At 39.5% G+C, this 27,756-nt stretch overlaps 2 protein-coding genes across 2 annotated transcripts in view; one reads left to right on the top strand and one right to left on the bottom strand.

Annotated features, from left to right (window-relative positions):
* The window catches only part of TRMT1L (tRNA methyltransferase 1 like), a 53,891-nt gene extending 47,424 nt beyond the window's left edge, over positions 1–6,467 (bottom strand). Inside the window, exons 1-2 of the mRNA XM_021682588.2 lie at positions 6,227–6,467; positions 1,255–1,362 (exon numbers count right to left, since the gene is read on the bottom strand). Coding sequence (XP_021538263.1) covers positions 1,255–1,362; positions 6,227–6,467 — 349 coding nt within the window. The remainder of the gene's footprint in view (positions 1–1,254; positions 1,363–6,226) is intronic.
* Positions 6,468–12,980: 6,513 nt separating this feature from the next.
* The window catches only part of SWT1 (SWT1 RNA endoribonuclease homolog), a 95,753-nt gene continuing 80,977 nt past the window's right edge, over positions 12,981–27,756 (top strand). The window contains exons 1-4 of the mRNA XM_021682861.1: positions 12,981–12,986; positions 13,086–13,166; positions 15,977–16,035; positions 22,036–22,768. Coding sequence (XP_021538536.1) covers positions 12,981–12,986; positions 13,086–13,166; positions 15,977–16,035; positions 22,036–22,768 — 879 coding nt within the window. The remainder of the gene's footprint in view (positions 12,987–13,085; positions 13,167–15,976; positions 16,036–22,035; positions 22,769–27,756) is intronic.

The following is a 27,756-nucleotide window of genomic DNA, read 5'->3' on the forward strand; positions in this document are numbered from 1 at the left end:
AAAACCAATAAAACACAGAATAGACTATTAATGCCTCGATTTAGCTACAAAAGAAGTAGCAGGGGACTCTCCCCACCCAACACACACACTTCTCAGATAATGTCTATGTTAACATTAGGGAGAGTCACCTCTGCCTCAACAGGTAGTAGTTAATAATCAGCACATGGTCAGTGATTGATTTTTTTTACCCTAAACGCTGCTCTCTGGGGCTAGCTGATATCTTTGTTGCCACTGGGAACAGACAAAATGAGAAAGTGATAAAGTACATGATATCCCTCCAGCCAAAATGCCTGCGAGAGACAGCATCACTAAGCACTTTGGACAGGGGAGAAGGCAGTACCTGTCACCCTCACAGAGTGGCAGGAGCAGGGCAGACAGTGTAAGCACCTGCTCTGGCAGCAACAAAAACAGTGAACATGCAGAGTAAGAAAAATGGAAGGAGTGAAAGGAGTAAGTGGGATCCCAGATAACTGCTATTCTGGGCCAGGGAGCATGGTTAGAGCCACCGTATCCTATTAGTGAATTTCTAAGTTCTTCCTTCTTTATTAATGAAAAGATTATGGATTGTAAAAATAGAAGTCTTATTTAATCAGAAATGTAATATATCTCAAATAAAAACTTTGATAGTAACAAAAAAATTAAAATCTCAAATTCAGGTTTAAAACGATAAAAATATACAAAAATAATGAGCAACTCGCTTAATTTTTAATCCAACAAATATCTTTAACATATAGCACACTGCAAGTAGAGTCAAAATTAATTTTTCAATATACTCTGCTTACTTCAAAAAACCATGAAGTGATACTGAGGATGGAATTCAAGCACTAAGGATGGCAAGACAGTAAGAGAGGAGCTGGAGGAGCTTGAGGCCTGACAACAATGAGGAACTCTTGTTCCAGCCTTAAATTGCCCACCTGGGGACTTCGTTTACATGACCGAATATAAGCCTCTTGTTATTAAAGGCACTGTTTTTTGGATTTCTGTTACTTATAGCTAAATGCAATTCCTAACTTATAGAAGACACAGTCCTTATATATCCATGAAATTGTAATTTCCTTGAGGAACTGTGAAACAACTTGTCCCCACAGCACCTGTGAATGTAGAAGGCTACCAATTTCCTGAATGAGAAAGTTTTATTATTGCTCTAGTTCAGTGGCAATAAACAAGTCTACTCTCAGCAAATTTTCATGAGTTGAAAGATAAAAAGCCAATAGAAATTAAGGGGGAAAAAAAACCTTAAAAATATGGAAATACCTGCATCAAGATTATCTGAGTTCAATGAACTGGCAGAGTCAAAATCTTCAGCTACGAAGGCTAACTTCTCTAGATCAGCAAGCTGCCTTTGGATTGAGATGTGTCTCTCTGAAAGGAAATTTTAAGAGTTAGAAGATTATGTGTTAACAATCTGAATTCCAGTTCTATTTTTATTTGATCACGTCACAGATACTCCACTTTTATTTCCTGTAGCATCGTGCCCAGTGCCTAGATGGGGAATACTGCTGCAATTCTGCCTATAAAATGACAAGCGTGCCTCAGAAGGCAAAAAGTTGAGGAACAAACTCCGCGGTGTAACTTCACACCTTTAAAGTTTTATCTAATTATTCAATATAATTCTACAAAAAAATGTTTTTACTCTGTACAAAATGCTGAGGTAAGAAACATAAGCCACACTTCCTATGTTTAAAGAACTTTCAAGAGGGGCACCTGATGGCTGTCGTTAAGTATCTGCCTTCGGCTCAGGTCATGATCCCAGGGTCCTGGGATCGAGCCCTGCATCGGGCTCCCTGCTCAGCGGGAAGCCTGCTTCTCCCTCTCCCACTCCCCCTGCTTGTGTTCCTTCTCTTGCTTTGTCTCTGTCAAATAAATAAATAAAATCTTGGAAAAAAAAAAGAACTTTCAACAGGCAGGAGAGATATTGTTATGTTATCTACTAACTGTAATACAATGCAGGATGAAATGAATACCAGGGGTAAAGTAATATGATGTGGGCATACAGAGGAAGGAGGAATTAATTTCAACAAGTGTCTTTGAGAATGTCTTCACTGAAGAAGTGGCATTTGACTGTGACTATGAATAGAATTTCAATAAGCAGAGACTTGGTGGCTGGCCTTATAAACTGAAGTAATCTCATGAAAAGCATAAGGTGTAAAAAAAATACAGCCACCTCTATCCCACCCCTGGTTAGAATGTAGTATGTCTGGAGAATGGAGGTGGCAGAAGAACAAATAGCCAAAAATGTACAGATCATGAAAGGCTTAAATTCTATGTAAGTTAGTCTGGACTGTCCTCTTCCGGCAATGTGAAGTCTTTGCAGGTTTTTGAGGTAGTGAATGGTAGGATCTGAATGCGTTTCAGGTTATGTCTGGCTGTAGAACCAAAAATAAATAACTGAGGTGAGAAGTTAGTAATAGAAAGGTACAGAACAGATGGTAAAAAAAAAAAACAAAACTTTGGGTGTGAGAAATAACCATGAATGAAGAGTGCATTCAAGAATGACTCTAAGATTTCAAGTTTATATGGTTGAGAATAATGGTACCATTAACCAATAAAGGAAGAGGAAAACATTTTTGGCAGAAAAGAAGAGGAAAGGAGAAAAAGGAATTTAGTTTTTGACATAGTGTGTTTGATGTACTACTCATACTCATCCTCAAGTTCAGTATGCAGTTGAGTTGTTTTCGGAGTCAGGAGGGATATAAATCATAAATACACGGTAGGTGAAACTAGGAGTTGAAGAAAGCCTAAGGAAAAAAACATTGTGAAAAAAAAGAGAAGAAAAAGGCCAAAATCCAGTCCCAGTAACATATTTTTAGCTCTCTCAAACATTACACATTCTGACATATTTGTAAACTTTGGAATATATGAATAAATCTTTCCAAAGTATATTTAACATATTCTTGATTATGGGCATGGGGGATGCATTCCCTAATGCCACTGAACCCACTACTGATTAATATAAATGGTTACAATTCAGAAGTGACATATGGAGGGATGTAGGTAACATAAGAGACACTGAGGAAAAATAATCAGGAGGGTAGATTCAAAAACAATAAATGGCAAGGAGAATCAAGATAAGGCAGAAGCCAAGAAAAAAGAGAATGTAAAAGATAACTGTTCAACACTAAGTATCGCAAATAGTTGTACAAATCAACAGAAAACTACTGGATTTAGTATTCAGCAGGTCTCCGGTGACCTTTAAGAAAAAAGGTTCAGGGGTGCCTGGGTGGCTCAGTCGGTTAAGCGTCTGCCTTAGGCTCAGGTCATGATCCCAGGGTCCTGGGATAGAGCCCCACATCAGGCTCCCTGCTCAGCAGGAAGCCTGCTTCTCCCTCTCCCACTCCCCCTGCTTGTGTTCCCTCTCTCTGTGTCTCTCTGTCAAATAAGTAAATAAAATCTTTAAAAAAAACAAAAAAAAAGAAAAAAGGTTCAGTGAGGTGTTCCAGAATACAAATGGGATTGGAAGAAGAAATAAAGTATAGAAAATCACATATATTATTTCAAAAAGTGTGGCAGTATAAAAAAGGAGATAGGTGGTGCTTTTTCTTTCCTTTTAAGGAGAGACCTGAATATCCATAACCCAAAGGAAAGTAATGTTTACAAAGTAGGAGCTTGAATATACAAATACAAGAAGACTAGGAGCTGAAAATTGGCAGGAAAAGATCCCCAACCAGAGAGGAGATAATGGTAAACCATAAGGCTCTCTAGTACTCATTATTCAGGTAGGTTATACAGTTTAGAACCTTAAAAACCTTTTAAATTCTGTTCTTGGTATTGCTACCTTCCTGCCTATTCCTTTCCAAGCTTCACTCCCAGTTCCTTTTTTTCACCCTTCTATATAATTTGTGTCCTTGTTTGTTTCCCCCACAAATAAACAGTAAGCGGCAGGGGATATGACTTCCTCATTTTTGTAATGGTTAAATGCCTAGTACAGTATCTTGCACACAGCAGGCACTATGGCTTGTTAAATAATTTTAAAAAATCATTGGTCTTTTTGGATGCAGTAGCACACGGAGTCAATAATTTTGGAATTCAGCACTACCAGACATTACTGCTGAAATTTATTAAAAGACAAATTTTTACCTCATTTTTAAATGAGAAAAACAAAGAGCAACAAATCTTATCGTTCGTCATACCAGGTATTGTTCAAATGACTTTATAATAAGATGTAATTTCTATAATAGGCAAAACTTTTCCCTTATGAGCAAAAACTTAATTGCTAGGTGAGACCGCAAGATTCAGGCAACGAATCCATGTGTACAAATCAATCCTGTGAATTTGCAATCATAAAGGCTTTTGGCTTCCAAAGTTCAAAGTTCTGTTTATGTGAAATTATATAGTACTATATAAGCCTGTGCTTACTGAGATCATTCTAAGTTGTACAAAATAAGAGATGGCCCTGGTAAGTTAGAAGAGAACAATGAAAATCCTGTGGTCCACTATTAAAACTCTCAAAGATCTGTCTAAAGATTCATGATATGCCTATGTATGTACACCTCTCAAATCACCTTCTGTTTCAAGACAGTAGATATCAGACAATCTGTACTTATATCACTCAAACTTTTTGTAACATGCTAATAATCCCAAAGTCAATAGGCAAACCTCTTGTTAAATCAGATGAATCCAAGATGCTAGGAGGTTCTTTTACAACTTCTGATACTTTTCCCTCATTTTTCAGTTCTATTTCAGATATGCCATCTTCATCTTGCCTAGTTAGGACTGATTTCAAAGGACTAACTAGACCACATAAAAATAATTTTTAAAAATGTGATTAATACATATTTCTAATGCATTTTGGATTTCTCAATCATTACATATTTGCCCCAGTAATGCATTTTTCAGGTTTCTCAAACATCATACATTCTTCAAATTACATACTTTAAATTGTGGAATATGTATCTTCCCAAACTATGTTTAACATTCTTGCTAGTGGGGAGGTAGAGAAAGCACGCATTCCCTAAAGTTGCTGAACCAATTCTGATTAATATAAACAAATTCAATCTAGAGATGAGGAAGGGAGGCTACTTACTCAGGAGAGTGTACCACCGCCTCCCCCTGCCCCCCCCAGTTGTGGGTGAAGAAACGATTGTCCTTATTTTGCAACTACTAGCTCGGATCTTATATGAGGAGAGGCATACCTAAGGCACGCCTTCTTTGTCTTTTCTGTGATCAGCTCTACTTTTTTTTTTTGAAAAGGACTTAAATCATTTAATTAATTTCCCCATAATTTACAGATGAGTAAACTGAGATCCAGTCAGCTCTACTCTTTAATCTACTATAACAATTTTTATGTGGCTTTAAGGCTTTAAAACTTCAAAGTAACTCTATTAGACTACAACTACCCAAGTGTTGTATAAATATTAAATTCGCAACTGTCCTAGAAGTAGGAAAGAAAATGAATTAATTTACTCTGTTATAATTTAGAAAGAGCATAAGGGTCAATTTATGGACCACAAAGTAATTTTTTAAAAAAAACTTTCTTAGACTTTACACTTAAAAGTGTTCAGAAGATTCTTAAGTGTTTCTCTTTATGGTCCAATAAATCACCACTTAGAAAACATGCAAGCACATACATTAGCACAACACGGGCTATTAATTTTCAACAGTCCACTTCTGATGGAAGGGAGTGCAAAACTCAATTGGTATTTATGACTGAGGGAAGACATCCATAATTCAGTCGACCTTTTCTTAAACTACTTATCAGCCTCAAATTCTTTTTGGAAGCAAGCTGCTAAAGAAAATTAAATAATAAGAAAAACCCATCTATTTGTGTATATCGAGCATAAAAACTAGTTGATAGCAATGGTTTCTAAATCTTGGCAGCTAGGATCTACTACACTAAACAGGCTGCCTTGGTTACCATCTCACATTTTGAAGGACTTAGTGAACCATGGTAGACGGGGTTGAGAGGGAAACTACCAAATTAATGTAACTTCTATCTTCGTAGCAGAAAAAGACCCCCTTTAACGAAGAAGCCCTCAACCTCATTATTTCCTTTTATCTGCAGCACTCCTGGCCTCCACAAATCCTTCACCATGATGTCGAGGTTTGTGCCTTCTCCCATTCTGTACCCGCTTTACCCACTACATGGGTCCCTCCTTCCTCCCCCCCCATCCCTAAACCTGCCTTTCCCCATTAAACCATCCCAGTGAAGAAGGGCCTCCCCTACTCCCCAGCAAGGCGCACTTTCTCGCTTCTTTGCGGCAGAAAGATCTAGGCCTCCTGCACTTACTGCTTTCAGCCTCGTCAGGGGCAGAGGCTAGGGACGGGGACAGGGCCGGAGCCTGGGCCAGGGCAGGGGCTGGGGCTGGAGCCGAGGCCGGAGTCGGAGCCGAGTCCGGGGCCGGGGCCGAATCCGGGGCCGGAGCTGGGACCCGAGCCGAGTCCGGGGCCGGGGTCGGGACCTGGACCTGGGCCACCTCCACCTCCTCCTTCTCCTGGGTTAGCAGCTCCTCCTCCGCCATATTCTCCATAGTTACCGCCTCCGTGCCAGGCCCGCCCGGGGACCAGGAGGGGCTCACGGCGGGGTGAGAGAACTGGCGTGAATGCCCAGAGGGCTGGATCCAAGGAGTGGGAAAGCAAATGGGAAGGGCTGGATGCGTGCAACAGACAAAAGATGAAGAACCAGTGACCAAATCCTGTCAGCAGAAAAATAAAAAGCCAGAGGCAGCGATTCGCAGTCCCGTCCGCTTCCCTTTCCCTGAGGCGTTACGACGGCACCACAGCCTGCGCAGCAACGTAATGGGGACGGCGTCCAATGAGGTAAGAGAGTTCCGCTTCCACGGTGCGTCTCCGTTCCAGCCGTCAACCAAGGAAGCGAATCAAGACTACAATACCCAGGGTGCAGCGCGCCAGCTGGGGCGGAGCCGGAGTTCCAAGTCCTTGGAGGAAGTAAATGCAAAGCTAAACAAACACTCGGAGCGTTGGAGTAGTAGTCTGGGTCCGAGTGCAGGACTACATTTCCCAGCGAGCATCGGGTCCAGGGGGGGGACCCTTTTTCTTGGTCTGGCCCTCCGGAGTCGCCTCCGCTGCGGGCACTGGTAAGGTAACTGGGGTGCTGGTTGACGTTTTGCTGGGCAGGTTCCCACCTCTCTCCCTCCGGTACCCTAGCGGGTGGCCAGCCGGTCAGAGGATTCCGGAGGCCCCGCAAGCCTGGGCGGGGCGACTCTGTAGGCGGATCCGGGGTTGAGTCCGCTCAGTGAAGGGTGTGGTTCTGGTCGGCTCTGCCTCTGGAGTTGCCCCTCGCTCAGAGCGAGAGTCTGGTTTCTTTCTGCGGAGCCCCTGGGCCGCGGCGGCTTACGAGCAGTTAAGGAGCTTCTCTGCTAGTCTGGTTGATTTGGAATCGGGCTCTGCGCTTCCTTTCGCACCCTCATCCACACCGTGACCTGAACACGTCTCCTTTTGTCTTTATTTTGCTTTAACCTACATATTCCTGTTATCATCAGCACTGCCCTGTGGTTGTAGGAGTTCTGTGGGTAGAGAAGAGGGTGTGTTTGTGCGCGCGCCCTACGCTTATAGTTAGACTTAATAACCAGAGCTCTGAGTGTGTTGAGCTTTGCGGCACCTGGTTGATGCGATTCAGATTCCACACGGCATCTGCCAGTGAGTCCTCTGGCCCGCGTACTTCTCTTCCCTTTACTCTCCGGCCTGCTTGAACTTAAGTCTCACGCATTCATGCCCCTGGCGCAGACAGGAAAACTTGAGTTTTCTGGCTGCTCTTTCTTCCCGGGACTGGTCCGAATGTTATCGGCAGCAGGGAAGGAGAGGGAAGCCCCTTTTAGTCTTAGGAGACTCACACTTCCAGCTGGGTTTTTCCTGGTTCATAAAGCTGATACTTAATGCCTACCTATATCATTGGTCTATTTCCTGCTTGTTTCGGAGCCCAGGTGAGAGCAAGTGTGATTATTTGGCACTTTGAAAGTGTAACAGAATTAGTTACCACCTCCCAGCCCTCCCAACCCCCCAGTAGTTAGGAAGTGTACATGTAGGCTTTTTCCCCCTCCTTCGCTAGTGAGTTATAGTTCTAAAGTCCTCATAATGCCTTCAACCTCAACTTTAAAAAAAGAAAAGATTTATTTATTTTAAGACATAGAGAGCACGCGAGTGGGGGGAGTGGGGCAGAGGGAGAAGGAGAGAGAGAGAATCCCAAGCCGACTCTCCTGGACAAGCGCTGAGTTGGAGGCCGGGCTGATCCCACCTGCCCGAGATTAGGACCCCAGCAGAAACTAAGAGTGCCATGCTCAACCCACGCCAACTTTTAACTAGTTTTCCTGAAAGTATAACTGCCTCACTGCTCTTAACAGTGAATTAAAAATGGGAAAATAACACGTTATAATTTACGGGAATGAGTAGTGGCTAATAATATTTATGCATCATCAAAGCATCATTGATTTTTTTTCTATTTCCAAAAGGCTAGATGGTTAATTGAAGGCTTGATTCACTGTATCAGTCTCATTATTTAACACCAGCTGGAAACCGGAAGATGAAAATGGTTAGATTTTAGCGTGTGGATTCTATGGGAATTTTAATAAGGATTTTTAAGCATGGTCTGTGTCTTGAGACATTCTAAAAAAAGGAATCTTCAAAGTTTGAAGATTATATTAAGTGGCTGTATTATTCATCTATTGCTGCCTAAGTTATCCTAAAACTTAGTGGTTTAAAACAACAATAAACATTACCTCACAGTTTCTGTGCCTCAGGAGTTCAGAAGTGGCTTTCTGGGTGGACCTGGTTCTGAGTCTCAGGAGGTTGCAGTGAAGATATCAGCCAGGGATGCTTCCACTCAAAGGCTTGATTAGGGTTACAGGATTAGCTTCAAAGCTGGCCCGCTCACATGCCTGGCAGTTAGTCCTTTTTTGGCAGTGGGCTTCAGTTCGCTGGTGGGCAGCTCCATGGGCTACTTGATTGTCCTCATGATATGGTGGCTGGCTTTCCCTAGAGTGAGAGAAAAACACAAGCCACAGTGTCTTATATGACCCAGCCACATACTGCCATGTGGCAGTTCCTATTGGTGTCATAGGCCAGCGCTATTTAGTATGAGAGGACTTGCCTGAGAGTGTAATTACCAGGCAGCAGAGATCATCAGGAGCCACTTTGGAGGCTGGCCAACTCAGGAAGTCTCCCCTTTGAGTTGATATTTTGATTTTCATGAAATCAACACGAATTTCACACTATTATAAAACATTTGTCATGGTAAACGTATATGTGTTTTTCCTCTGATAGTCCACTATCTGCAGTGATTTTTTTTTTCAATTGGCTTATGGGTGAGAGGTTGAAATTTAGCCTTATTTGGTATTCAAAGCAACAACGTAAGATGAACGTGGATCAGTTTAAATTGTAGAAGTTAACATAAGTAGTACATTGCCTCTAAACAGTTCATTTCATGGAATTTATTATTATTATTTTTTATTGTACCTTTCCCCAACATGGAATAGAATCCTTCGAAGAAGAAGGGGAAAAGAAGATTATTCCACTAATCTGGAAGCTCAGGTGTGAATTCAGTTGTTGCCATACATTATCTTACAAAGCAAAATTTTGGGGTAAATTAGGATTGTTCTTAGAAGCCTATATTAAATATTCTTTAATTAATTTTTATTATTAGATTTTCTCTTAGCTGTCAGCATTTTCTTTCTCTTTATATTCATCAAACCATTCTAAAAGTTTGATTTGATCATTCTTTCATAGGACTTCACTTACTGTGGTCATGATTGACCATGAGTACTTGCAATTGCCTGTTTTCTAGCCTTTCTTACATTCATAGTTTCCATATGTGTCACTATCAGCAATAAACTCTCCTTTGGGCTTTGCTGCTAGACTCCTTTTATATCTTCCCGTCCCAGCAGACCTGATGAGGTTCCCATTCTCTGGCCTTTCGATTCCAGCACAGGATTCTTCTGTTACACACTAAGTTGAATGGAGGGTGTGTCAGGAAAATAAAGACTTAGAATTTTGAGGCATAGGTTGGGCAAAATACAGCAGTCCTATAGGCAGTTGAAAATGGTGATCTGAAGCTGGAGAGAGAAGGTCAGGGCTAAAGGCACAGTTTTGAGAGGTCATTCCTAAAAAGGTGGTAGATGAAATTGAAGGAGAGGAAGAGATCATTATGACGGAGACTGTAAGTGAAATAAAGTGGAACAATGAGAGAATCCTGTTGTCTTGGGAATGGTTGTAAGATGGAAATCATTTTGTAAAACTCCAGTCTTTTTATAAAGTTTTCAGTTTTATAACTGAAAGAAGATTAATTTCTAATGTATTTTGTTGTGATGGTGGTTAAAACAAAAACACCTAATGTGTTTTTTATTTTAGCTTTACAAAATGTCCAACAGAGAATCTTGTGGCGAAAAAGAGAAGTCTCGGAGAAAAGGCACCACTGCATCACCCAACTTTGACATAGAAGTAAGAATTTTGATTTACTGACCCAAAGATACCTTTTTTTTGCAGTTCATTTTTATGTAATGAAAAAAAAAACCTCAGTTTTATGTAGATGTGTATGAGATATGTAAATGAGATATGTAAATGTTTTGTTTTGCGCTTCTGACCCAGGAGAAGTAATTTGTTTTTCCCATTCTCCACCCCCATTCTTTACTCGCATTATTTTATTGATTGCTCACAACTGTATGAGGTAGGTACCATTATTATCCCAATTATACAAATGCCAGAACTGAGGCTTATGTAAGTTATTTGCCTAGGCATTCCTGACTTGACTCTAGGTCCCCCAGATTCTCCTTTACATAGAAATAACTCACCAGTAGACCTTTTGCACATCGCCTTTGTCATTTACTCAGCATTGACTAAGATTATATGCTCATCAGTCAGAATGGGCTATCCTGTGCAGGGGAGGCTAAGGGTAGGGAATGCACGCTCACACTGCCTTAAGAAGTATTTTACTAGATGAAATTTAGGATATTCAATTAATTGAGCTGAGTGTTGTCTCCAGGACGCAAGAGTGCAATGTGACTGATGTAATAAAACAAACAAAAAAAACCCCTGCAATTAGTTATTTTTTTTAATATTTTTAAAAAATTTTTATTTATTTGACAGAGAGAGACACAGTGAGAGAGGGAACACAAGCAGGGGGAGTGGGAGAGGGAGAAGCAGGCCTCCCACTGAGCCGGAAGCCTGATGTGGGGCTCCATCCCTTAGGCTTATGACTTGAGCCTAAGGCAGATGCTTAACCGACTGAGCCACCCAGGCGCCCCACCCCCTGCATTTAGTTTTATTATAAACTCTGAATAGTCTGCATAGTGCATCATCAGAATTAGGGTTCATGCTGTAATACCATCCACAATGAGAGACTAAAGTCTAGCAAAGGTGAATATTCCCTATGGAAGTGATTTCTGGGCTAGCAGATGAGTTCATAAGGCCTTTAGACGACCTGGATAAAGTATTCTAGGGATCATTACACTTTTTGGTGTTTGTTCTTTGCTTACTAACTTTCCGATTACTAATTTGGCCTCCCAAGTATAGAGATAATTGGAAAGGGGACCCTGGAGTATGGCCATACAGTACCATGGTGTCTTTGATTTATATATTCCCCAATTTGGCACTAATAATTGGCATGCCGTTTGCAGTTCGCCTCCGATTCTCTCCTAACCTACTTGAATCAGACTTTTTCAGGCCATCACTCCTCCAAATATGCTTTCATCAAGGCCAGCAGTGGTTTCCATGTTGCTAAATCCATCGGTCAATTTTCAGACTTCCTCTGACTTGACCCATCAGCAGTATTTGACATAGCCAATTGCACCTTCTCCTTGAAACATTTTCTTCACTTAGCTTTTGAGACACTATATTCTCCTGATTTTCCTTTACATTGGTGACTGCTTCGAAATGTCCTTTGCTGATTCCTCTTCATCTTCCTAAACTATAACCTTTCAAGTGCCCGGCTTCATTTACCCTATTTAGAAATTGCAATTCCATTCTTTCATTTGGTTGGGCCAAAATCTTGGTTGTCATCCCCTACCTGCATCCAGTCTATCAGCAAATTCTATCAGCTTTCTCTTGATAATATAGAGTCCGACTACCTCCTCTGCTATCACAACGATCCAGACAATCAGCTTGCTTCCCCAGATTGTTCCAGTAGTTTCCAAATTTATCTCCCTGCTTCCACCTTTGCCTCTCATTGTTCTCTTCTCAACAAGCCCCCAGAATGATCCTATTAAAATGTAAGTCAGATCATGTCACTCCTCTGCTCAGTACTTTCTGGTAGTTTCCCACTTCACCCAGAGTAACAGCTTAAGTCCTAGCTGGGGCCAAGAAAACAACTGGCCCTCCCCATCTGGCCTTCTCATTCTCCCATTGCTTTCTCCGTTTTGTGATTCCTTGCCACTATTCCACCAATAAATCCTGGCACATTCCTGCCTCAGGGGCTTTGCCCTTGAATGGAAAACTCTTTCCCTAGATATTCACGTGGCTTCTTCTTCACTTCTTCAGGTCTCCAGGCAGATGTCAGCTTATCAGTGGGGCCTTTCCTGACTACCCTGTTTAAAATTGCAGCTGCCTCCATGCCCACCTCCAAGCCCTTCCTGCCCTCTTTCTCTGCTTTATTTTTTTCCAGCACATTGTTTGACTCACTAAATATATTACTTGTTTATTTGTAAATTCCTGCCCGATATTTTGACCTCCATGAGGGCAGGGACTTTTGTGTTTTCATTAATCTGTCCCCACCGTCTAGAATGTCTTTGATACACGGTAAGTCCTCAAATATATGTTTGTCCTGGGTCTACTGAATTTTGGATCCCCTGGGAAATGACTGGATATATGGTTTTGCTTTGTAGAAGACTGAGTTCCACCATGGCGATGCCTCCTCCCAACGCCTTTATCTGAGCTGTCAGCTGACCTGCTGTAGCACCTGTGTCCTATCTCATCTCTAATTCAGGAGCGCCTAGATCTTCTGATTTCTACTTGAGTCTTCCTTCTAGTTGAGTTTCCCTCCCTCTTACCAAAGTTTGTGTGCCTTTAAACATTTCCCCCCACCCTTGAAGTTTATTATGAATGTAGAATGTTAGTTTATGATAACAGTGATTAAATAACACTGTCTTATATTGTGCTTTATTTTGTGCTTTTCTTTCCTTTTTTCCAAATGCCATTCTTAGGATAGGACAGAGAAAAAAACTTCAAGTTCTACTAGTTCAGCTTGCTGTGTAAGGTCTGTTTCATCAGAGAAGAGAAGACTGGTGAGTGTATACTGTAACTAACTCTAGGTATTATTTATATTAAAGTTTTAATGTGTAATTAGAAGGTTTATGATATAAATTCCCCCATTACTTTTCTACTCATCTTTTTTTTTAAAAAAGATTTAATTAATTTATTTGACAGAGAGAGATACAGCGAGAGAGGGAACATAAGCAGGGGGAGTGGGAGAGGGAAAAGCAGGCTTCCCGCCGAGCAGGGAGCCCAATGCAGGGCTCAATCCCAGGACCCTGGGACCATGACCCGAGCCGAAGGCAGACACTTAATGACTGAGCCACCCAGGCACCCCTCTTTCTTTTATACTTTGTGATAGCCAACAGAAAGAAAACCACTGTTTGGTTTCTTCCTTCCTTCTACTCACCAAAAAGCATTTATCAAGTTATTTCTTTGTGCTGGTAGACCCTATCATGTGGGGTTAGACAACATGGATATAAATTAAGAGAGGTTTTTTTTTTTTAATTCAGTTAGCCAACATATAGTACATCATTAATTTCAGATGTAGAGTTCAGTAATTCATTAGTTGCATATAACACCCAATGCTCATCACATCACGTGCCCTCCATAATGCCCATCACCCAATTACCCCATCCCCCATTCCACCTGCCCTCCAGCAACCCTCAGTTTGTTTCCTATAGTTAAGAGTTTCTCATGGTTTGTCTCCCTCTCTGATTTCTTCCGATTCAGTTTTCCTTCCCTTCCCCTATGATCCTCTGCACTATTTCTTATATTGCACGTATGAGTGAAACCGTATGATAATTGTCTTTCTTTGATTGACTTATTTCACTCAGCATAATACCCTTCAGTTCCATCTACGTCGATGTAAATGGTAAATATTCATCCTTTTTGATGGCTGAGTAATATTCCTGTGTGTGTGTGTGTGTGTGTGTGTGTGTACATGTGTGTACACACACCACATCTTCTTTATCCATTCATCTGTCGATGGATATCTGGGCTCCCTCCACAGTTTGGCTATTGTGGACATTGCTGCTATGAACATTGGGTGCAGGTGCCCCTTCAGGTCACTCCATTTGTATCTTTGAGGTAGATACCTAGTAGTGCAATTGCTGGGTGGTAGGGTAGCTCTGTTTTCAACTTCTTGAGGAACCTCTATAATGTTTTCCAGAGTGGCTGCACCAGCTTGCATTCCCACCAACAGTGGGAAATGGGAAAAGGGTTTCCTTTTCTCCACATCCTCGCCAACATTTGTTGTTTCCTGACTTGTTAATTTTAGCCATTCTGACTGATGTGAGGTGGTATCTCATTGCACAATTTTCAGTGCAATGAGATACCAATGAGATACTATATCTCATTGCACAATGTCAGTGCACAATCTCTATTTCCTAAATGATACATTTTTTTTTTCTTTCTTTGATTTGTTGTTTCCTTGAGGCCAAGTGATGTTGAGCATTTTTTCAGGTGTCTGTTGGTCATTTATATGTCTTCTTTGGAGAAATGTCTGTTCATGTCTTCTGCCCATATCTTGACTGGATTATTTGTTTTTTGGGTGTTGAGTTTGATAAGTTCTTTATACATCTTGGATATTAGCCCTTTATCTGTTATGGCATTTGCAAATATTAAGAGAGTTTTTAAGTCTTTTCCCATATATGGTTATATTTGGCTTTATAATATCTTTTGCAGGTAGCCAAGGCAGATATGTAGTGTTTGTGCTTTCAGATTCAGAAATTGAGGTCCAGGAGGTTAAGTGACTTGTCCAAGGACACCAGATTGTTAATAGCAACAGAACCAAGTCCAGAGTCATGCAAATAATTAAAAAGACATTAAGCTAGTGCAAGCTAGGGTGGTTGGTGAAGTACTCACGACATTCAAGTTGAAGTTAGGTGTATGTCGGGATAGCTACGTGGTCGGGGGTAATAAGAGAAAGTAGTTGTGAAAGTTGTGTGAATGCAGAATTCAGTTTTTTAAGGATTTGTTTGTTTTTGTATTTGTATAATGACACCGCTGTTTCAATTTATTGTTTCTATATTAACCTTCTTAAAACACAGGTTTCAATATATTTCTCGTCTGTTGAAAAATCACTTTTTAATCTGTCATTCCAGACCCTCTTAAATTTGGTCACACCTTAACTAGCCAGTTTTCTTTTTTCTTCCTGAAAACAGCCCTTCTGCTTCTAACTAGGCTGGTTTATTTTCTCTCTGCTGAATTTACACCAGTCATCTCCAGTTTCTTAGAATGCCTGAGCTTTCTTAGCTGAGAAAACCTTTTTCTTTTACTCGTTAATCTGTATTCAATCTTTAGCATATATTTTGTCCATCTTTTTTCCTAAGTATGTTCCAACTTTGGTGCTTGGTGTTTTGAACTCTTTTACAACTTATTGTTACTGCTTTGACACTTAGGTATGTCCTTTCATTAGATTATTCGTACATATCCGTCTTCTCTCTATTCTTTAAGTCTTTAGGACAGGGACTAACTATATCCTATTTCTCTCTTCTTTTGTGCCTACGCCTGTATCCTTAGAGCACATGGAGAGACAGACTGGGAGAGTAGAGATAGTAGACAGAGCTTGTTTCAATCCTGGCTGTGCTGCTGACTTGCTGTGTAACATTGAGGAAGATACTTTTCTCTGTTTGAGCCTTGAGTACTTCATCTATAAAATGGGGATGATGATAATACCTGTCTCAGGATTATTAAAAAGATTAAATAAATAAATGTGTCAGTCTATTCAGTAACACATAGATGTGGAAAAATATATTGTCTCCCAGTCTCTTTCTCCTGTTAACTATATGTCAGTGCACAATTTCTCTTTCCTAAATGATACATTTTTTTTTTCTTTCAGAAATCAGATCACACAGACATTCTGTACTGTGATGTAAAAAGAAGACCAGAACTGAAAAGGTAAATTCCTCCTTTTTGTTGATATCTTTTACTTTGGGGGGGCTTAGAATTGTGAGACTAAATATTTTGATTTGCAAAATTTTTTGTTTACTTTGATTAGTACTGATTTCATGCCAATATTTCTAGCTGTAGCACAGGTTATGATTACTGAATTTTTTTTGAAGATTTTATTTATTTGAGAGAGAGAGACAGCAAGAGAGCACAAGCAGTGGTGGGGGGGGGAGCGGCAGAGGGAGATGTAGACTCCTCGCTGAGCAGGGAGCCCAACTCGACTCAGGGTGCGATCCCAGGACCCCCGAGATCATGACCTGAGCCAAAGGCAGACACTTAACAGACTGTCACCCAGGTGCCCCTGATTATTGAATTTTCTTAATATTAGTATAAATTTAATAAAAAGTTGAGTGAAATAAAAAGTCTATCACAATTCTGTGCTATGTAAATGACACTTTCAAGTAAATGCAGATTTTTATCTCTGGTGATTTGATTTTGACACACCCTTATAAGATACATAACTCTGTTACAAATAATAATAGAAGAAGTTATGTGGCTGGCTTAAAAATGTTATAAAGATAAATTATATATTACCTGTGAAGAGAATATGTCGATTATTGATTGTTATGGTTTTAAAACTGTGTTATTTAAATAGGATATGGCTACAACTACAGAACTTGGAGAAAAATGGTAGGAATAGTGGGGATTATTTTTCTTTAATTTCTGTGTTCTTGGATAAAAATTTCAGAGAACTTTGTGGTGAAGGCATTTCTTGCCACTAATGGGGTAAATAAATATAAAGTGTAACGTATGATAAAAGTTGATGAGATCATAGTTTCTCTAAAAATAAGGAGTTATGAGAAAATGATAAAGATGGCATTAAATATATACATAAAAGTTCTGCTTCCCAGACAAGCTTAGTCAATGTTTGCTAAAAACAAAAAATTCAACCTGCCTCTGGCTTTTCTTTTGGTTTTTCTTTGTTTTTGTTTTTGAATCATCTCCTCCTCTTTCTTTGTGATACTTTGCTCCTATATTATTATCTGTTGAAGTATATTCTGTTATAAATTTCACATTACATTGACTATTAGTTTCTAAACTTTTTTTTTTTTTTTTTTAAATTCATGAGAGAGCGAGAGAGAAAGGCAGAGGGAGAAGCAGGCTCCCAAGGAGCAGGGAGCCCAATGCGGGACTCGATCCCAGGACCCTGAGATCATGACCTGAGCCGAAGGCAGACGCTTAACCATCTGAGCCACCCAGGCGCCCCGAGTTTCTAAACTTTTTAAAAATGGATTTTTAATGCCTTTTATCCTAGTATTTTTTTTTTTTAAGTTCTAAAACACTGTGTGGTTTTTCACTAGTTACCTTTAGCCTTATTAAGGGCACATTTTCTAGCCCTTGATTTTATATGTACGAATAAGGGAATGAATAGACTTCTGATCTATGTATACTACTCCCCTAGACTTGTCCACATAGTCTTTGGGAAGAAGAAACAACAATATTGTTGAATTGTTTTGAGAATAGGATCTAAACTATTCCAAGGATGCACCTTGGCTTCAGTATTTATTCCAAATCTGCTATTTGGCTTCATCTCTTGCAACACTGAATAGTCAAATGCCTACTGCAGCATTTTTGCATTCCTGAACCCATGTGTGATCAATGACCATGCCATTGTGTGGGTTATCATCATATCTACTGAGAGTAAGGACGTCAGTGATGTGAACAAGGCGTGGCATTTGGATTTATTGTTACTATCTGAATATTTGCTTTCAGCTATTGGTAAGCTCTCTAGATAAAACTTGTAGTGAAATTTTCTTTTGTCAAAGACAAACTATATGGCATACAAGATATTTTAAAACTGCTTTGTCATGTGTTTAAACAATATGGGATAGGAGCTATTATATGCTGAAAAGGTTGCTTGGACAAAAGAAAGCTGTCCTACTGTGCTTTGCAAACATCAGTATCAACAGTGCAGAACTTCTAACAACCATTGGTTGCCTGCAGAGAATGTGATTCATTTGCTGCTGTTGTTTATTCATTGGAGAAGTAAACAAACTTATTTGCCTCAAGGTTATAAGTATTTCTTTATGGTATATGGCATCTTCTGTAAAAATCTCCCTATTCAGCTCTAGGGATGGTTCCAAAATTGGTGTGCAGTGAAAGCTGAGGTGCAGATGAAAAATCAGAATTTTGTCATCCTGAAAGCCACTTATATCATTCCATTACCACAATTCTCGATCCGTGGTTTGAGTACATATAGATGTATTAGCAATGAAAATATCAGCAAGGGCAACAATCTTTTTTTTTTTTAATTTAAAATCAATTAACTTATATTATTAGTTTCAGAGGTAGAGTTCAGTGATTCATCAGTTGCATATAACACCCAGTGTTCATCACATCATGTGCCCTCCTCAATGCCCATCACCCAGTTATCCCATCCCCCCACCTACCTCCCCTCCAGCAACCCTCAGTTTGTTTCCTATAGTTAAGAGTCTCTTTGGTTTGTCTCCCTCTCTGTTTTCATCTTTTTCCTTCTTCCCCTATGTTCATCTGTTTTGGTTCTTAAATTAAGGGCAACAATCTTAAGTATGCTTTTGAAAATATTCAGAAAGCATTTCTCTGAGCAGTGCACTTTCAGTTTGTGGTATTTCTTCACTAAGTTGCATCATCACTGTTGACCAAATCTTTTTAAGCCCAGGAATTGAAGAGGTGAGAGGTTTTGCATCAGTTACTATTAGATAGATGGCAAAATTGCCACGAGCAAGACCCGTTATTGGCAGAATTAGCCAAAAAGTAATTTATTCTTTAATTGAGCTAAGTTGAAAGTAAGTATATAATTCAGTATCCTGAGTGAACATTATGATGACCAACAGAGCAGTCTAACAGCTGATAGTGTTGAGAAATTGTTTCTGAAGTATATCATATTTTAAAATGGCTACTAAATTTTTACATAGTCTAAGTATAATAATAAAGTTTTGACAAAATTTCACACTTATTATATGACAAGAGTTCATCTAGGATGGTGTTTCAACTTCAGCTGAATATTGATTTTATACTGTCATTCATAAAAGATAAGTATTTAAAAAAAATAAGTATTTGCTCCATGTCCAACTTATATCTAAAAAGATATTAGAACTTTAGTATTTTGGGTTGCAAATATAAAACTGCCTTATCACAATCTAGTATTTTGCAAGACTAGTTGATAAGAGGTGGTTTTAAGATTTAATTTTGTTGGTCTTTTAAAAGGTATTGTATTGAGTTTGCATTAATTACAACCCTACAGACCATGGTGCATAGATGGCTATAAAACATGCAGCACAGGGCTCCTGCGTGGCTCAGTCGGTTAAGCAACTGCCTTCAGCTCAGGTCGTGATCTGGAGTCCTGGGATCGAGTCCCACATCAGGCTCCCCACTCAGTGGGGAGTCTGCTTCTCCCTCTGACCCTTTCCCCTCTCATGCTCTCTCTCACTCTCTCTCTCAAATAAATAAATAAAATCTTTAAAAAAAACCAAAAACCAAAAAACATGCAGCACAGGGTTGCTGTGAAGAACAAATAAAAAGGAATATGAAGGGGCACCTGAGTGGCTCAGTCAGTTAAGTGTCTGCCTTCAGTTCAGGTCATGATCCCAGGGTTCTGGATCAAGTCCCACATTGGGCTCCTTGCTCAGTGGGGAGTCTGCTTCTCCCTCTGCCCCCCCCCCGACTTGTTCGTTCTCTCACAAAAATAAATAAAATCTTAAAAAAAAAAAAAGAATATGAAAATGCTCAGAGAACTACAGGGTCCCATTAATATTTTTGAATTATGTTTTATGTGTTGTTCTCCTGGTTTTTCTTTAATATAGTTGACATCTTAAACGTGGTATACTATTAGAAGCCAAAGCCCTATTAAAATTTCAAGTTTTGTTTTATCATTATTTACTAACAAATAATAATGGAAAGAAAATAAAATCCAATGAAGACTCAGGTGAAACCCTATAAAAACTCTGAGGTGTTTATAGTTTGCTCATATAATTATTTGAGAAATCAGCTGTTTAGTGTCTCTTTCTCCCCCACCAGACTGTAAGCTAATTGGGTCAGTACTCTATTGGATGTGTCCTCCACGGCCTCTCCAGGTCCTAGCAGAGTGACAGGCACTTCGAAGGCACTCAAGGATTTATTGATATAAATTAATGCATTGTGTTTCATTGAAATTTTTTCACCTTTCTTTCTGACTACAAAGTAATATCTACTTTTATGAAGCAGGAAAATATCACCTCTAGCTATTGCTACTTCTAACATTTTAGCATATTCCTTTCTAAACTTTTTACTGTATTTATTTAAATTGTTGAGACCACATTATATATACAGGTTTGTGCCCTGCTTGATTTTTGCTTAATATTATATCAACATGTTTTGTTAGATCATTGAAAACTTTCATAAACATCATTTAAAATGACCATGATAGGGCGCCTGGGTGGCTCAGATGGTTAAGCGTCTGCCTTTGGCTCAGGTCATGATCCCAGGGTCCTGGGATCGAGTCCCGCATCGGGCTCCCTGCTAGGCAGGGAGCCTGCTTCTCCCTCTGCCTCTGCCTCTCTCTCTCTCTCTGACTCTCATGAATAAATAAATAAAAACATTAAAAAAAAATGACCATGATATTCTATCATTATGGTAGAATGGCATATTTCTTAATCATTTCCAACATTTTAGAATTTACCCTGTTACCTTACTTTGTGCTATTATAAATAATCCTAAATTTTAAAAAAGATTTTAGTCCATTTTTAATTTTTTTCACCTTGGTATAGATTTCTAAAATGGGAATTACTAGGAAGTCAAAGAATATGAACATTTTTAGAATTCTTAATTATCTTGTCAAATTCCTTTGTAGAACTCTTTTTTTTTTTTTTAGAGAAAGAGAGAGTGCGTACAAGCTGGGGAATTGGGGGGAAGGGCAGAAGGGGAGGGAGAGAGAATTAAGCAGGCTCCATGCTGAGCCTGATGCAGGGCTCAATCTCACCACCCTGAGATCAGTGACCTGAGCCGAAATCAAGACACTTCACCACCTGAGCCACCCAGGTGCCCCACCTTTGTGGAACTCATATCATTTTGCATTTCTACCCTGAGAGGGTCCATTTTTCAACCCCATGCCAGTATTTAATGTTATTTTAAAATCTTTGCTAATTTGATAGAAGAAAATGGTATGCTGTTATAATTAGAATGTCTGTGATTACTAGGGAAGTCAAACTTTTTCCCCCAAATATCTATTAGCCAATCCCTTTTTCTCATTAGCAATTTTCTGTTTACGTCCTATTCTAGAGTCAGTCCTTTTTGATGAGCTTTTCATTTACTAAGGCAAATAAACCTTATAATATATATATACACACACATATGTAACATAACATGATATATATATACACATATATAACAAATACCATTTCCTAGTTCTAAAAATTTTATTTTTTAATATGCTAAAGTTTTAAAGTAAATAGTCATTTATTTATTTATTTTTAAAATTTTATTTAAGTTATCTCTACACCCAGTGTAGGGCTCAAACTCATGACCCCAGGATCAAGAGTCACGTGATCTTCTGACTGAGCCAGCCAGGCTTCCCTATAAATAGTCATTTACATTTATTATTTTCCTTTGTGATTTTTCCCACCACTCTTAAGTTCAGGAAGCTCTGTATTAAGAAATCAGGTAAATATTCCCTTTTTACCCCTATGGTTTTTAAGGGATTAATATGAAGCATAGCAATTATGGTAATTATTTTGCACTTAAGTATTTAATCTATATGGAATTTATGTTGCATGGTATTATATAAAGCTGTAAATTTGGTTTTTGTCCGAATAGACCAGTTATGCCAACACCATTTGTAATTCTTTCACTTCTTTCTTAATGTAGCCATTTCTTATTTTTTATGAAGCTGAATCAGACCATTTCTGTCATTTCCTAACTGAAATAATACAGTGTAATATTATGTATAATTACGAATAATTGCAATGTAACTTGGGTTTCTGTGCTGCTTTACAGATTGAATGTAGAAACCGACCTTCCAGGAAGGAGACCAAAAATCAATTCTTCATCCCAAGGCCCTGTTAAGCTCCAAGAAGTATCATATTCAAATGCTAATCAAATTATTTCACAGAGTCCTTCTTCACATGGAACTAAAAAAGACCTAAGTAAATGTGTAGATTTTAAAGATAATAAATTGACAAATGTTAGGAGTAAACCTGACCGTGGAATTAGAAACCTTAGCAGTCCTAAGATGGCCAAAGATGTAAAACCTAAAACTGAAGCCCAGGCCAGTGAAAAACAATGGCCTCATGTACTCGCTCAGCGGGAGAAGGTGAAAGAACTCAAGAAAGAAAGGCACAAGAAATTTAGGGACAGTTCTGAAAAATGTGTTTCAGAGAAATTCAAGAGAATCCATTTTTCTCAGGATTATAATTCCAACAAGATAATTAAGGAACCCCTTGAATCTAGAAGAAGGAAGATCAGTTTCAAAATCCCAGTAAAATCCCATGATACCCTCCAGAAGCTTGTAGAAGAAAATATCTTCAGTTTAGAGTCCAACAAGTCAAAGTCTAAGCAGGAGAAAAAAGAAGGCCTCAAAGGCTCCCAAGTTTCATTAAATTTGACCAGGCACAAAAGTGAACGTTTATTTTCAGGTTCCACGTCTAAGCAGGCTGTTCATGAGTGGAAAGGAAAAAACCATCATGAGCATCAAGAAAGTGATTCAAGTTCCAGGGAAAACTTAATCCAGGTAAGGTGGTACAAAATGAGAATGTAGGTTTTAGGAAAGAATTTTAATAGGTTTGAGTTGTTTCTATTATGAGTAAGATCACAGAGAGCTGATTCATTTTAGTCAGGAAGCTATGTTAGTTCCTTTATCTTACCCCTTTAATTCCAAACCTCCTTAGGAAGATATCCTGGCAAGTATCAAGGATCCGTAATAGAGGTGATGTGTGAAAAGGTGGCAAGAAGCAGTTACAGACAGTCCTTTCAGAAAAGCACTGTGACCATCTCTTAGGCTCTTCTGTAACCCTGGGTACTATAGAACATCCAGGGGTCAATATTCTGAATAGCTATTCCTTTGACAATTATTTTTGGAGTGCCACAGTATGTCAGGCACTGCGTTCACGGTCTCTGCTTCCAGAGACTTCTTCATGTGAGGAGACACACAAGCAGTCGATCACCTTAAGTCTGATAAGTACCTATCACTTAACATGGGAATACAGAGCCGGGAGTAATGGCTTTGGTACACTGTAGAGGGAATCCTTAAGAAAGGTTTACTGGAGGGGGTAACACTGAACCTGAGAGCTAAAGAATGAAAAGGAGTTACTCAGTGAAGGCCAGGTGGGGTGGGATGGGAGAAGCAAGGATGTTCCTGGCAAAGGGAATTGCATATACAGAGATCCAGGTTGGAAAACTTGGCACATCTATTTTGCTTTTAAGTTATGTAATAAATCAGCATGTGTGGACTAATTTGAGAACCTCATCTCTAAAGCCTTGTTTGTGTGGCAAATAACATTATTTACCTTTAAGAGAACTTTCGAACCTTTGGAACTTCAGAACTTCTAACAGACTGAAATTTAGAGCCTGCTTTTAAACAGGGCTGGTTGAGGGGCGCCTGGGTGGCTCAGTAGGTTAAGTGGCTGACTCCTGATTTCGGCTCAGGTTATGATCTCAGGGTCGTGGGATTGAGCCCTGCGTTGGACTCTGTGCTCAGTGCGGAGTCCGTCTCTCTCCCTCCACTCCTCCCCTGCCGCTCGTGCTCTGTCTCTAAAATAAATAAATAAAATCTTAAAAAAAACAAGGCTGGTTGAGCCTACCTCCTTTTAGGAATGAAGACTATAGATTGCAGTGTAAGATACTCTTAGGAAAAACAGAGGGATTGTAACTAGGGAGGCTGGAAGAGCTGGAGAGTACTTCTCATTCGGTGAACTTGAAGAAGTCCAAAGAAGGAAACAATTGAGTTTGTTCTTTTTATTGCTTTCTTAAAGTAAAGCTCCAGTTTTTTTGAGTTATAAGCAGTTCTCTAGTGTAAAATGTGAGAATAGAATTTGAAGTTGGGAGTATGTTCATTGAACATCTTTGTGTCATTGCTTGATGTTCGTTACCCTGTACTATGCATCTAAAGAACAGTGTGAGCAGTCCCTGCAGTATACCGTACAGTTTCTTTCTTTCCTTTTTTTTTTTTTTTTTTAAGATTTATTTATTTGACGGAGGGAGCACAAGCAGGGGAAGCAGCAGGCAGAGGGAGAAGCAGGCTCCCCACTGCAGGGAGCCTGATGCGGAGCTCGATCCCAGGACCCCTAGATCATGACCCGAACGGAAGGCAGACGCCTAACCAACTGAGCCACCCAGGCACCCCTACCTTACAGTTTCTTTTAGTCTCTAAATAGAATTACCCATAAATCAAAAGAGGTACATAGCATGAATATTAAGTTGTAGGAGAAGGAATTTTTGCATGATTACTTTCCAGTTATTGGAATTAAAACTCTTTATCAGCTGTTCCTTTGATAGCAGTCTTACCGGACTTAAAGTCATTTAGACACAGGAGCAGCAAATAAATATTGTTCTTATCTTGAATATATTCTCTCTAGCATATTATTGACAGTAATCTTCTTAATATTACATTTGTTGTTTTCCTCACAAGTTCCTCAATAGATAATTATCTTCCTAAAATGATGAGTGTACTTTATAAGGAAATAATTGTTATTTTCTGGATTTGGTAATCCTGTTATTTAGTAATCCTGTTATGCTTTCCTAAGAGAAAATAGCTTCTTTTGTTTCTTAAGTTTTATAGTCCTTTGTAGAGACCCCTTTGTTTGCACCCTCCCTTCACAGTAGCAAACTAATGTTCTAAGATTTATGGTTTATAGGACACTTTTATAAACAGTATCCCACTTAATCCTTACAGACCTATGAGGTAGCAATTCAGCAGTTTATCAAACATTAATTAAAGCTACTTGTTATGTATTAGGTACATTTCTAGGTTCTAGGGATTTAGAGATGAATAAGATGATTTTTACCCTTAGGAAGTTCCCAGGGAGGCAGATTAGTAGACAAATACAGTTGCAATTTAGTGAAATAAAAGAGCACTAAGAATTGAGCTGGTGTTAGTATAAATTTGGGGTGAGTCCAGGAAAGGCTCACCAAGGTGGAGATTCTTGCGCTTGGTAGTGAAGGGTGTGTAGAGCAAGGAATAAAAGAGTCCTACCAGGATAGAGGGCCAGCATCCTTTTTTTTTTTTTAAATTTTATTATGTTATGTTAGTTACCATACAATACATCATTAGTTTTTGATGTAGTGATCCACGATCCATTGTTTTCGTATAACACCCAGTGCTCCATGTAGTACGTGCCCTCCTTAATACCCATCACCGGGCTAACCAACCCCCCCCTCCCCCCTCTCCTCTAAAACCCTGTTTGTTTCTCAGGTCCATAGTCTCTCATGGTTCATCTCTCCCTCCAATTCCCCCCCCCCCCCATTTTTCCCTCCTTCTCCTAATGTCCTCCATGCTATTCCTTATGTTCCACAAATAAGTGAAACCATATGATAATTGACTTTCTCTGCTTGACTTATTTCACTTAGCATAATCTCCTCCAGTCCCATCCATGTTGATGTAAAAGTTGGGTATTCATCTTTTCTGATGGCTGAGTGATATTCCATTGTATATATGGACCACATCTTCTTTATCCATTCGTCTGTTGAAGGGCATCTCGGCTCTTTCCACAGTTTGGCTATTGCGGACATTGCTGCTATGAACATTGGGGTGCATATGGGAGGGCCAGCATCCTAATGGTACAGTCATGAGGTTGCATGACAAGAGTGTACATGGGCACTTAAGTTGTTCCGCATGACTAGCGTTGAGATGTGAGGAAAATCTATGTATAGGAGAGGAAGTGGGAGAGGAAGCCAGGGTTCAGACAATGGATTACTTTGTATCCCATGGGAAAGGTTTTGTTTTGTTTTATCTTGTATCCTGCAGGTGGTATGGAAAGCCACTGAAACATAATCAGGGAAGCAGCGTAATCTGGTTTTCAGGTCAGAATCACTCCAGTAGATAAAACCATTGTCACTCTCATTATTGATACTCCCATTTGCCATCCCCAGGGAGGGCTGTATCCCAATTCATTTATTTACTAAAGCATGGTAGGAGGAGGCAAACAGTTAAATAAATGCCCACTGAGACTTTCTTTTTTAATAGGGAGAGGTCTTCAGGAGCAACTGACATGAACTTTCCTGGTTTGGAGGAGTGATAGAAAATTTACTGAAGTCCCTGGAAGTGGCCTGTGGTCAAAGACAGTGAAGGGTAGTAATGACCTAAGTAAACAAACAACAAGACTTCGAATATCAGGAGTCTCGTAGGAAATTCTGATAATAATCTCTAACTTGTTTGGCACTTCTTAGTCGGAGAGGACCTTAGGGATCTGGTGAGATTTAAAGTCAGAGGGAGAAGGGATTGTAAAATCCAGGGTCATGAGGACAGTAAAGCTATCATGAACTTATGTGTGTGATGTATATGGTGTTATATATACCATGCGAGGACTGATGTTGGGAAGTTAGGATGGCAGCCGAATTCCCAGGAAAGCAATGTATAATACACTTTTTTAAAGAGAATATGTAATTTATACCATATATAGCTGCCTGTAAAATATGTATGAGTTTGGTGTTATGTTGGAGAATTCTTAGAAGATGATATGGTTTAGTAGTGGCTTTTGCTGAGTTCCCTATTACCTGTACAGAGGTTCAGGTTAAGTCCCATCTGCTTAGCAAAAGTGCCAGTGAAAACTTGGAATTAGTAGATTTTCAACCTCTGCTAAAAAAGAAAATTAAAACACAAACCTCTGGCCCTCTACCCATGTAGAATACAACTATTGCAGTTTTCAGCTTTTTCCCTTCAGCCATCTCCTAATCTTTAGGTTCCCTTTTTTTTGTCATGTCACTTTTAGAAATGGGTCAGCTACTTCTGGGTGAAAATTTCCCACCATTGAAGGCCAGCTTGTTTATCTTGGCCGTGGTTCTTTCTGTTTCTCAGGGTGGCATGTAGTTCTATTCTTAGAACATGAATATTTTCAGGAATGTATATATGAATGAGTAAACTTTAAAGACTTTCCACCTTGTTTCATTGACTTAATAGAATGAGGCTTTTCTATTCTGGGGCAGTTTCTCTTCTAGGGGCAATTTACCCGAGAGGGAGCATTTGGCTGTTGACTTGATGGAGATATTTTTGATTGTCAAGTTTGGGAGGGAGTAGTGTTACTGGTATTTACTGGGTAGAGGCAAGGGATACTGTTAAACAGCATAATGCACATCATATCCCTAAAACAGAGAATTATCCAATGCCAAATGTCAGTAGTGCCAATGTTGAAAACCCTACTCTAGGTATATGCTTCATTCTTTTTTTTCCCCAAGGTTTTTTTGTTTGTTTTATACTGTTTTTTTTTTTTTTATGTTCAATTAGCCAACATATGGTACATCATTAGTTTTTGATGCATTCAGTGATTCATTTAGTTGCGTATAACACCCAGTGCTCATCACCACACGTGCCCTCCTTAATACCCATCACCCGGTTACCCCATTCTCCCACCCCCTTCCCTTCTGTAACCCTTAGTTTGGTCCCTGAAGTCCAGAGTCTCTCATGGTTTGTCTCTCTCTCTGATTTCTTCCCATTCAGTTTTCCCTCCCTTCCCCTGTGGTCCTCCGCGCTATTCCTTATGTTCCACATATAAGTGAAACCATATG

The sequence above is a fragment of the Neomonachus schauinslandi genome, chromosome 6 (genome assembly GCF_002201575.2).
Source record: "Neomonachus schauinslandi chromosome 6, ASM220157v2, whole genome shotgun sequence".
NCBI lineage: Eukaryota > Metazoa > Chordata > Mammalia > Carnivora > Phocidae > Neomonachus > Neomonachus schauinslandi.